Here is a 10,383-nt window from a genome sequence, read left to right on the forward strand (position 1 = left end):
GCATACAAAAAATGGGATCTTAATTCATCAAGCGACATACACAGAAAAGATCTTGAAAAGATTTTATATGGATAAATCACATCCTTTGAGTACCCCAATGATCGTAAGATCTTTAGATGTGAAAAAGGATTAATTCCATCCTAAGGAAGAAAATAAAGATATCCTTGGTCCTGAAGTACCATATCTTAGTGCCATTGGAGCGCTAATGTATCTTGCTAATAATACGCGACCTGACATATCATTTGCGGTGAATTTACTAGCAAGATATAGTTTCTCTCCAACCAGAAGACATTGGAGTGGAATCAAACAGATCTTTCGATATCTTCATGGAACGGTTGATATGGGTTGTTTTATCCCTATGGATCCAAGTCACAACTAGTTGGCTATGCAAATGACGGATACTTGTCTGATCCACATAAAGGGAGATCTCAAACAGGATACCTGTTTACATATGGTGGAACAGCTATATCATGGAGGTCCACGAAACAGACGATAGCAGCAACCTCCTCTAATCATGTTGAAATACGAGTGTTTTTTACTGAGGAGCCTTATTCAATATATTCTGTTATCATGTGGACTGACTGATCATAAGATGGCTCCAACTGTCCTGTTTGAAGATAATACAGCATGTATTGCTCAACTTAAAGGTGGATATATCAAAGGTGATAGAACAAAGCATATTTCTCCCAAATTCTTCTTCACTCATGATCTTCAAAATCAAGGGACAATTGATGTCCAACAGATCCGCTCAAGTGACAATCTGACAGATTTGTTCACAAAGTCACTCCCAAAATCCTCCTTTGAAAGATTTGTACATGAGATTGGGATGCACCGATTTCGAGACATTAAATGATGTCGGCAAGAGGGGAAAATTGTACTCTTTTTTCCTTGGTCAAGTTTTTTTTCCATTGGATTTTTCTTGACAAGGTTTTTAATGAGTCAGTCCCATCACCAAAGAATATTGTACTCTTTTCTCTTCACTAAGGTTTTTTTTCCACTGGGTTTTTCTTTAGTAAGGTTTTAATGAGGCAATAATCCTAAATGGTCATCCAAGGGGGAGTGTTGTGATAAGAATGCTTTATCACATCTTATGTGCCCATTCTCAAGGATGATTGTATTTAATATAGTTTGAAAAAGTAAAACCTTGCATATGGATAAATATGGACATAGGGTGCAACTTTTTACACAAAGAAATAAAATACTCTCTCTCTTTTACGTTGTAATACTTTTTTCTCTTTTTATATTTCTTTATTTTATATTTGTTATCTCTTTTTTATTTATTTATTTAGTTATTTTATAACATCAGTGACATTAATTATTTAGAGCAAATTATTTGAACTTATAAAAATAAATGAAAAGTTATTTAGTGCGACATGTATATGGAGACGGTTGACTCATGGGACACTGTTCTTAAGTTGGCTGTGAGTTAGGTTAATATTTCTGTTATCCGTTTGGGAGAAGGATCATTAACTAACGTTGGATGTGTGGGTTGATAAGAGACTAGATGATGAGATTTAGGGCTTGGGCTCAATACATTAATTTTTATTGTTGGTATGACATAAGTGTTCAAATTAAAAAAAAAAAACAAAAAGAAAGAATTTAAAAAGGCAAAAAACGGAATAGCAGTATTGTACTAATTGTAGACTTGTAATAATAGTACAGTTAGGACTTAGTAACAATACCAAAAAAAAAAGTACAGTAAAAAAAATATTAATTATTTTAATATAATTAGACTCAAAATATTCATTAATTAAAAAGTTATATTTTTAAATTCTTAAATTTATATTTATCTATTTAATATAAATATAAAATTAAATTATATCACTATAAAAATTATTTATGTCGTAAATTTATGTAGGAACTACATCAATATTAATATTAACATTTTTCAGAACCATGGAAAAAAGTTTTCATTCTCACCGTAGCATCCACCAAGTACGAAACAAAGAAAATTTGCAAAGACATCGCAGAAAACAATCTTACTCAGAAATTGGTGTAAAAAAAAATTAAAAAAATCTCCGATATCCAACACATTATCGGTTTTTTTTTTTTCTGCTGCAAAAATTAGGGTTTCGATCTTCTACTCTCTATGCTCTTATCTTCTTCAACTTTCTCTACTCGATCTTCTCGCCGATCTAAGTTCTCGTAAGTTTCATTTCATTCAACTCTTTTCTTATCAGCAGTTTCTCGCCTTCAATTTTAATTTTCTCTTTGTTTCTAGCTTTTTTCTTTCGGATTACTATGTTTACATGTCCTCTCAGCAACTTCAATTTTTGTAGTTCTTGCATCTTCCAACTTCACGCAGTGATAATTTAGAATTGCGTTAATTTTTTGTTTCAGTTTATATAGTGTCGAGGTTTTAGAATCTCTTCTTGCTTGTTGCTTCCGATTTTTTTTTCCAGGTGGATCCGTGGTTTCAGGTAGAATTTGTCGAAATGCCAGAATTGTGTTTTTTAGATTTGATACGTTGACCTTGTTAAGTGGAATGTGGGTTGTGGTAGTAAGGTACTAAGATTTAGGGAAGTAATCACGAATTTGGTTTAATGTAATTAGCTACAGAATATGGTTATTTGAATTATTGCAATATGTAGTTTCTGTTGGGCCGATTTATGCTAAATCACTTGAACTTGAACTAGATTAATAGTAATTAAACTAGGTATAATTCAAGTATAATGTGTAAGGAAAATGGTTATTTAGACAATAAAAAGCGGATCTTTCTTAACTACCTTTTATTTAAGCTTCAATTCACCATCATCATCATATACTCTATTTAATTTTCATTCGTGAATTTTCAATGTTCATGTAGCCATCCCATTGTTAAAGAACTATTTTTGGTCTTGGGGGTGGAGTCACTTTGATTCATTTGGAATGTAGCTTGCAAAGCTTAACTATAACATTGCAAAGACTAAGTCAACTTTTCATTGACTGATAGTTAAAGTAGAACACACACAAATCTTGGATGATATACTTGCAACCCTTTTTTCCTGTCAACTACATGTACTCTGTAGTTGGTAGTATCACCTGAAAAGAACCTTACTTATGTTTTTCTCTTTTTAGCTTATTTTTGCAATGTCTTTTCTTCCTGCATTCTGTGTTGATCACTTAAAGATTTTTCAAACCAAACAATTACCTTTCTCCATCCCTTTTGCCTTGTTTGCGCGGATTTTATGAAATAAGATCTACAAATGGTAAATATTCAGGACAATATCACGAACACAATTAACAGTGTTTTAGTTGCTAGTATTAAATGCTGTACTAAAGTTAACTTCTTTTGCAGGTTGCAACTGCCATGTCTTTGTGTGTGAATGTATGCATTCTAATCTCGTTATTAGTAGATCCTCTGCCCTGCCAAACCGCATGTAGTTTTGCTCAAATTTAGTGCTTATCTTCCTAATTTTTATGACAGATACCATTTGAGGGTTTATATTTGAGTGTTTTTCAGCTGGCATTATTTGCATGTCTGAATCGTTGTTGACTTACCAAATCACATTATTGTGTAGGAATAATTTTGATCAAGTGTTAATACATTCGTTGATTGTACAATCCAATGTATAGCCATGGTATGTATTTCAATTTATGCAGCATGTATTTTGGTTGGAGTTATTGGTGGAAGAATGTCTTCCTACACAATTTCCCGTGCCACAAGAAAAATGGAGGAAAAAGATGCTCCACTTATATCTCTCTATAAAATATGACTAGCTAATTTATTGATATGCAGGACTCCGAGCAAATAGTGTTTGATTAACCAAGTTCCAAACAGGTTGAGGAGACCTAGGGTCAATAGTTTGAGTTTCTGATGGATGATGCTGGGCATCGTGAAAATGGAAGGCACAAAGCAGATCAATATAAATCTAGCCCCGGACAGGTACATGAAAATCGTTCCTGTTCATAGTAACTTCATTACAAATTGTCTTCATGAACTAACAATTATCAAGTTGGACATGTTTTTCCTCCTCACACAAGGTGCTTTATTCTGATAATGTTGGTCTCGAAATTGCTATTGCAGTGGTTGATGCAACATCAGCCTTCTATGAAACAAATTATGGCTCTTATGGCTGAAAGAGATGCACTTATTCAAGAAAGAAACCTGGCTCTTTCTGAGAAGAAGGCAGCACTTGCAGAGCGCGACATGGCTTTCCTGCAGCGGGATGCTGCGATCACAGAACGAAATAATGCTTTAATTGAACGAGACAATGCAATTGCTGCTCTTCAATATCGAGAAAATTCCCTAACCAACAGCAGTATGCCGTCCTCATGCCCTCCTGGATGCCAAATCTCACGGGGTATCAAACATATGCATCATCCACAGCAACAAGTACACCACATGCCTAATAATATGGGTGACGGTTCTTACACTGCAAGGGAAATGCACACAAGTGATTCCCTCCCAACTGTGACCATTCCTTCAGAGGCTGGGAAGTCCCGGCGAGGTAAACGACCAAAGGAACCCAAGTCAGTTTCACCAAATAAGAAGGCTTCAAAAGGTACTAGAAAGGTGAAGAGGGATGACGAAGATACTCACAAGATGATGTTTGGCAAGGCTAATGAATGGAAGAGTAGTCAGGAAATGATTAACGGGAGCGAAGACCTTAACAAGCAGTTAGAGGTGACAAAGGCCGATTGGAAATCCCAGGACTTGGCATTGAACCAAGTTGCATACGATGAGTCCACAATGCCAGCTCCCGGGTGTTCTTGTACTGGTGTTCTGAGGCAGTGTTACAAATGGGGAAATGGAGGTTGGCAATCTGCTTGTTGCACAACCACCCTTTCAGTGTATCCCCTTCCAGCAGTTCCTAACAAGAGGCATGCTCGGATAGGTGGCCGGAAAATGAGTGGAAGTGCTTTCAATAAGCTGCTTAGCCGGCTTGCTACCGAGGGTCATGATCTGTCAAACCCAGTTGACCTCAAGGACCATTGGGCCAAACATGGTACAAATCGGTATATCACGATAAAGTAGATCGATCACCAGCAGTTGCACTCCTGGTGTAGCATTCCGTATCATGATATCTAGTGTCCACAATGGATGGATTCTAAAGTCATGGATGAAAAATAAGGCCATTATATAAAGTTTCATCTATGGTTGAATCTGCCGTGGCAGGGTAGAAACATGGGCATGTAAAAAAAGGTTACATTATGGATAAATAGCTCTAAATTGTCTTGATTAGTGCATCTAGTCATCAAACTCAAATAATTTTAGAGCCATGTGCTGTTTGTGGTCACGAACGTTTCTATGAAATACTCAATTATTCTGTAGAATTGATGTATATGTAAAATTTCTTTCGGGTTTGTTGTTTTTCTGTTGTTTGTTCGTAGCTCCATCTTTAGGTGGTAGTATTAATGTATGGCTGAATTTGGCAACTGATGCCCTTTCATGCTTCTGTAAATGTTCATGATGATGGAAACAATGAAGTGAGATAATGTTATGATTTTCCATCGGCAAATTCCTTAGCACCATTCTAAGATTGATATTTATTTGGCAACGCTTTAAATTATACAGCTTGTTTATAAAAATCATCTATGCAATTTCTTTACACTTATCATAACAAAGTTCTTTTTCGTACACAACTGAGGGCGTACCCATTAGCTAATATCTATTAGGTAGAAACATCATAATCTTTTACTTGGCTTCAATTTGAAGTTCAGGCATAGTATTGAATAATCTTGTTCCAATAGATTTTACTGACCATACCTGTCAAAACGCTCTAACAAATACAATTATTATTATTATCATTAAAAACAATGTAAAACAGTAAAGTACAAAACACAAAACAAGATACTAATGAATCATGAGCCATGCCTCAACTAAGTACTCTAATTGTTTGCATATGTAATAAACAGTGCGTGTCAGATTACAAAATTTCATCACCTGCTATATCAGCCAGGGATAACTGTAAAATTATATTTCTCATCATCCACAGCACGACACCAATAAATCCATTATTAAAATGTTGTTCAACATAAACTAAAAATCTCACTTGAAAAGAAGAACCTTAGAAATTATAAACCTAAGGTTGTGAATAAATTTCTGTAGCCTCAGACCGTCCTAGTTCAAAAAATGTTTCAACACATTAAATGCAATAATATTGCACTTCTGAATTATACAATTGCATCATAGGCTATAGATATAACAATCCTTAGCTAGCTTAATTCAATGAAAATGAAGAACATCGAATTTTTTAGAATAAAATAAAATAAACATTTTTTTTTTCAAATTATAGTAGGGTATATAAAGACGTAAACAAAAAGAGAACTAATTTTAAGAACATGAACATGAGAAAGTGGCATCAGATCTTCCTATTCAAATGAAGCTATTCACTGCACTCAAAGGATTTGAGCTCTCAGCATTTCGAAAGATTCGTCATTTGGCCGAATATACGAAAAACGCAAACAGAAAAACCAAGATCTTAACAGAAACCACAAATTGATTGAACGAACAGAACAACGGAAGTGGGAGCAGAGAAGAGGAACTCAAATAGGAATTAGGGTTTGCATTTGGATGAAAGAGGCAAGAGCTTCCATTTATAGGAGAAGGGTATAAACGGGGTTCGCTGATTTTAAGAAGTTAATCGACGGTTGTGATTTGTTGCAAGGGGATCAATTAAGTAAACGCTCAAAGTTTGACTGTTTGAGTTTGGGCTTGGGCCAAGTCTACAAAGAAGAATTTGTTGACGTAAATTAGGGTAGATTTTTCTCTAACGAATTTTTAGATGACCATTTAGGATTATTGTCTCGTTAAAACCTTACTAAAGAAAAATCTATTGGGAAAAAACCTTAGTGAAGAAAAAGAGTACAATATCCTTTGTGATAGAGACTGCCTCATTAAAAACCTTGTGCCACAAGTCGGGCTTTGTAGTGCACAACTTCATTTTTCTCATTTCGTTTTCTCACAAATACCCATCGATATCCAACAGGTTTTACATCTTCAGGTATACGAACTACAGGTCCAAAGACTTCACGTTTTGCAAGTGAGTCTAATTCAACTTTCATGACTTCTTCCCATTTTGACCAATCATTTCTTTGTCGACATTCTTCGACTGATCTTGGCTCAAGATCCTTATTTTCATGCATGATATTTAATGTCACATTATATGCAAATATTTCATTAATAATTGTCTTATTTCGGTCCCATTTTCTCCTGTAAAGACATAATTTATTGAGATCTCGTCATGTTCACAATTTTCAGGTACCTGAATGTCTTCTGACATTAAAACTATATCAGAATTTCGGATAATTGCATGTGTCTTTACTATGTCTTTTTCAACAGGAATAGTATTTACCTCTTTTCTCTTTCGAAAATTTTTGTCTTTGGAACCGACAGGCCTGCCACGCTTCTGGTGTGAATTTGCTTCAGTAGCTATTTGTCATATTGGAACATCAATTCGAATTGGGGCATTTTTCGCTGGTATATAAGATTTAGTTATCCTATTTATTTGTATCGGAAAATGTATCAGGCAATTCATTTGCTATTCTTTGCAAATGTATAATCTTTTGAACTTCTAGTTCACATTACCTTGATTAGGGATCTAAATGCATCAATGATGATGCATTCCAATTAAATTCCTTTTCAGGAAGCTTATTCTCTCCCCTTAAAGTTGGAAATTTTGATTCATCAAAATGACAATTCGCAAATCGGGCTTTAAATACATCTCCAGTTTATATCTCAAGATACCTCACTATAGAGGGAGAATCATATCCAACATATATCCCCAATTTTCTTTGGCGTCCCATTTTGGTACGATTAGGTGGTGCAATGGAACATATATCGCACACCTGAATATTCTTAATTGGGAAACATTTGGTTGCTGGCCAAAAGCTAATTGCATAGGAGAGAATTGATGGTAACTCGTTGGCCTTAAACAAATAAGTGTGCGACATATAAAATAGCATGCCCCAAATCGAGGTTGGGAGATTTGTTCTCAAAAGTCATAAGTAAGGGTCTAGCAATTAATTGGAGGCGTTTAATAAGTGATTCTGCTAACCTATTTTGTATGTGAACATAAACTACTAGATGTTCAATACTTATTCCATTAGCCATACAATATGCATCAAAAGTATGGGAAGTAAATTCACCAGCATTATCAAGACAAATTACTTTGATTGAATTTTCTGGAAATTGTGCTTTTAATCGAATAATTTGGGCAAGTAATTTCGCAAACGCCAGATTGCGAAAAGACAATAAGCACACATATGACCATCTCAAAGATGCGTCTATTAGGACTACAAAATATATAAAAGATTCATATGGTGGATGAATAAGTCGACATATATCACCTTGAATCTTTTCTAGGAATTCAGGGAACTCAAATCCAATCTTTACTGGTGATGGCTTTAAAATTAACTTTCATTGAGAACATGCAGCACAACAAAATTTACTAGATTTAAGAATCTTTTGGTTCTTTAGTGAATGTCCATGGGAGTTTTCAATAATTATCCATATCATGGTTGTTTCCGGATGACCCACAGTCGTACCAAGTTATGAATTCATTTGGGTTAGTAAACTTCTAGTTTACAGTGGCAAGTGATTCAATTGCACTAAACTTGGTGTAATATAACCCAGATGAAAGTGAGGGCAACTTTTCTAATATAACCTTTTTTATTTGAATCATGAGTTGTGATACATAAGTACTCATGATTTCCCTCATTCATAGTCTCAATATGATATCCATTTCAGTGAATATCTTTAAAGCTCAACAAGTTTCTTAGAAACTTGGTAAACAACAGTGCATTATTTATTATGAATTTTGTTCCTCGAGGAAACAAAATTATAGTTCTTCCAAAGCCTTCAATCACATTGTCTGAGCCAATAATAGTATTAACATATTCTTCTTTTTGGCACAAGATGGGTAAAATATATATCACTTTTGAGAATGATATGCGAACTTGCACTATCCGCAAGACATACATTTTCATTATAGATTCTTGCCATTTTCTTCAAAGACAAATAATAATAATAAATGAATAGTATGCACAGTTAAATTGAATACTTGATCGGAATTATTTTTCTAAGAAACACTGTACATAAAAATAATGTCATATATTAAAATTTTATTTTAAAACTTGAGACATTTAATGATTTCAAAGTTCATAAACATTAATATTTCATTATTTATATACATCATATTTGAAACTTAAATACATAGAAAATAAAACTTAATGAAGGTTGTGGTAGGCTTAGAGAAGGGGGGTTGAATCTATGCCTTCCTTTTAGTTGCTGTTTTTGCCCTTTTAAATAACTTTGCAGTTTTGATTCTATTTGAACTCAGCAGCGGAAATTTATGAGACAATTATTTTTGTCTCATGAATATCAGAAAACAAAACACAGCAGAGAAGAGAAAAGCTAACACCAGCAAGTATCCTGGTTCGGTTGCCTTGTGCTATGCAACCTACATCCAGTCTCCTCCACAACTATGAAGGAATTTTACTATAGTTAACAGTATTACATACACCAATAACACACTCAAGTTCTAACCTAACTTGACATTGGCTATGCTAACACTCAACTATTCACTCTTAGTGCTATCCCAACTAAGAAAGGGATACCAAACAGGTACAAGATACAAGACACTTAATCAACCTAAAGAAATCTGAAAATAACTCTAGGCTTTTCTCTAAAGTGTATCTCTAAGCCTTTTTCAACTCTTGGCTTTTTCTCAAGCTTTCTCACAATGCCTTTTCTCTCAAGAAATTACAGAAAGATAAGCTTAGAAAAAATACATCACAATCAGTAAAACATGAAGGAGATTGACTTTATCAACAGCCTCTGTGCTATGCGAAAAACTAGATTAGCAAGCCTCTGATTCAGTTCTTCATACTGGCGGAATGCACCTTTGATTAGGTTACACTGTCCAGTTAGTTGAACTTCTTCAAAGAGCTTTCTCAGAACAAACACCTCAAGTTCACTGGTTATCTCTCCTTGCTTCAGAATGAACAACAAGCTTCTTTTTATCTCCTTGCATGTTCCTTGGTTCTTCTTCCAAGGTCAACATCTAGAGCCTTGAGCTTCACCAACCCACAAGCTCAATTTATCTATTCAATCATCAAAGTGGAACCTTTCCTTCTGACTTTTCCAACTTGACCGAAAGTCATGAAGGAGTAACCGAAATTGTTTTCCAATGGTCAACCAAATCTGAACCATAGAGATGCAACTTGGTCCCCAAGAATCTCTTGTGACCGTGGATTTGTAGCAGTGAAGAACAGAGATCAACTTTTTCTTTGAATACCATTTCCGGATAGAACTGAGAGTAGGGAAGAAAGGATGAAGATCTGATGCATGCAAGATGAGATGGATTACCTTTCTTAAGCTTGATTTGTATTAGATTTTCTGCTTTTGCTTCTGTGAATCAAGCTTAACCTTTCTCTCTCTCTTGCTTCTTTGGTTACTGG

At 34.8% G+C, this 10,383-nt stretch overlaps 1 protein-coding gene and 2 non-coding genes across 5 annotated transcripts; 1 reads left to right on the forward strand and 2 right to left on the reverse strand.

Moving 5' to 3' along the window:
* The first annotated feature begins 1,856 nt into the window (after positions 1–1,856).
* Positions 1,857–5,441, forward strand: LOC112696358 (protein BASIC PENTACYSTEINE6). 3 transcript variants are annotated; one of them, XM_025749090.3, is made up of 5 exons: positions 1,857–2,145; positions 3,278–3,307; positions 3,501–3,560; positions 3,719–3,865; positions 4,007–5,441. In XM_025749090.3, the coding sequence occupies exons 4-5, from the start codon at positions 3,797–3,799 to the stop codon at positions 4,955–4,957; spliced, it is 1,020 nt and encodes a 339-aa protein (XP_025604875.1). In that variant the 5' UTR covers positions 1,857–2,145; positions 3,278–3,307; positions 3,501–3,560; positions 3,719–3,796; the 3' UTR covers positions 4,958–5,441. The 3 variants fall into 3 exon arrangements, with proteins under 3 accessions (XP_025604875.1, XP_025604874.1, XP_072052929.1); XM_072196828.1 differs by having other exon boundaries at positions 1,864–2,145; positions 3,278–3,359; XM_025749089.3 differs by lacking the exon at positions 3,278–3,307.
* A 396-nt stretch (positions 5,442–5,837) lies between these two features.
* LOC112700623 (small nucleolar RNA R38) lies at positions 5,838–5,921 on the reverse strand. The gene has a single exon (XR_003153529.1). It is a non-coding gene; the product is annotated as a small nucleolar RNA R38 (small nucleolar RNA).
* Positions 5,922–6,030: 109 nt separating this feature from the next.
* On the reverse strand, positions 6,031–6,117 carry LOC112700638 (small nucleolar RNA snoR20a). The gene has a single exon (XR_003153544.1). It is a non-coding gene; the product is annotated as a small nucleolar RNA snoR20a (small nucleolar RNA).
* Positions 6,118–10,383: the final 4,266 nt, after the last annotated feature.

Source organism: Arachis hypogaea, chromosome 6 (assembly GCF_003086295.3).
Source record: "Arachis hypogaea cultivar Tifrunner chromosome 6, arahy.Tifrunner.gnm2.J5K5, whole genome shotgun sequence".
NCBI classification, from domain to species: domain Eukaryota; kingdom Viridiplantae; phylum Streptophyta; class Magnoliopsida; order Fabales; family Fabaceae; genus Arachis; species Arachis hypogaea.

Excerpts from the sequence above, each read along its gene's own strand:
- LOC112696358 (XM_025749090.3), top strand. The coding sequence starts at position 3,797 with ATGGATGATGCTGGGCATCGTGAAAATGGAAGGCACAAAGCAGATCAA. Across the intron at positions 3,866-4,006 it reads ATAAATCTAGCCCCGGACAG|TGGTTGATGCAACATCAGCC; the intron begins GTACATGAAAAT and ends TTGCTATTGCAG.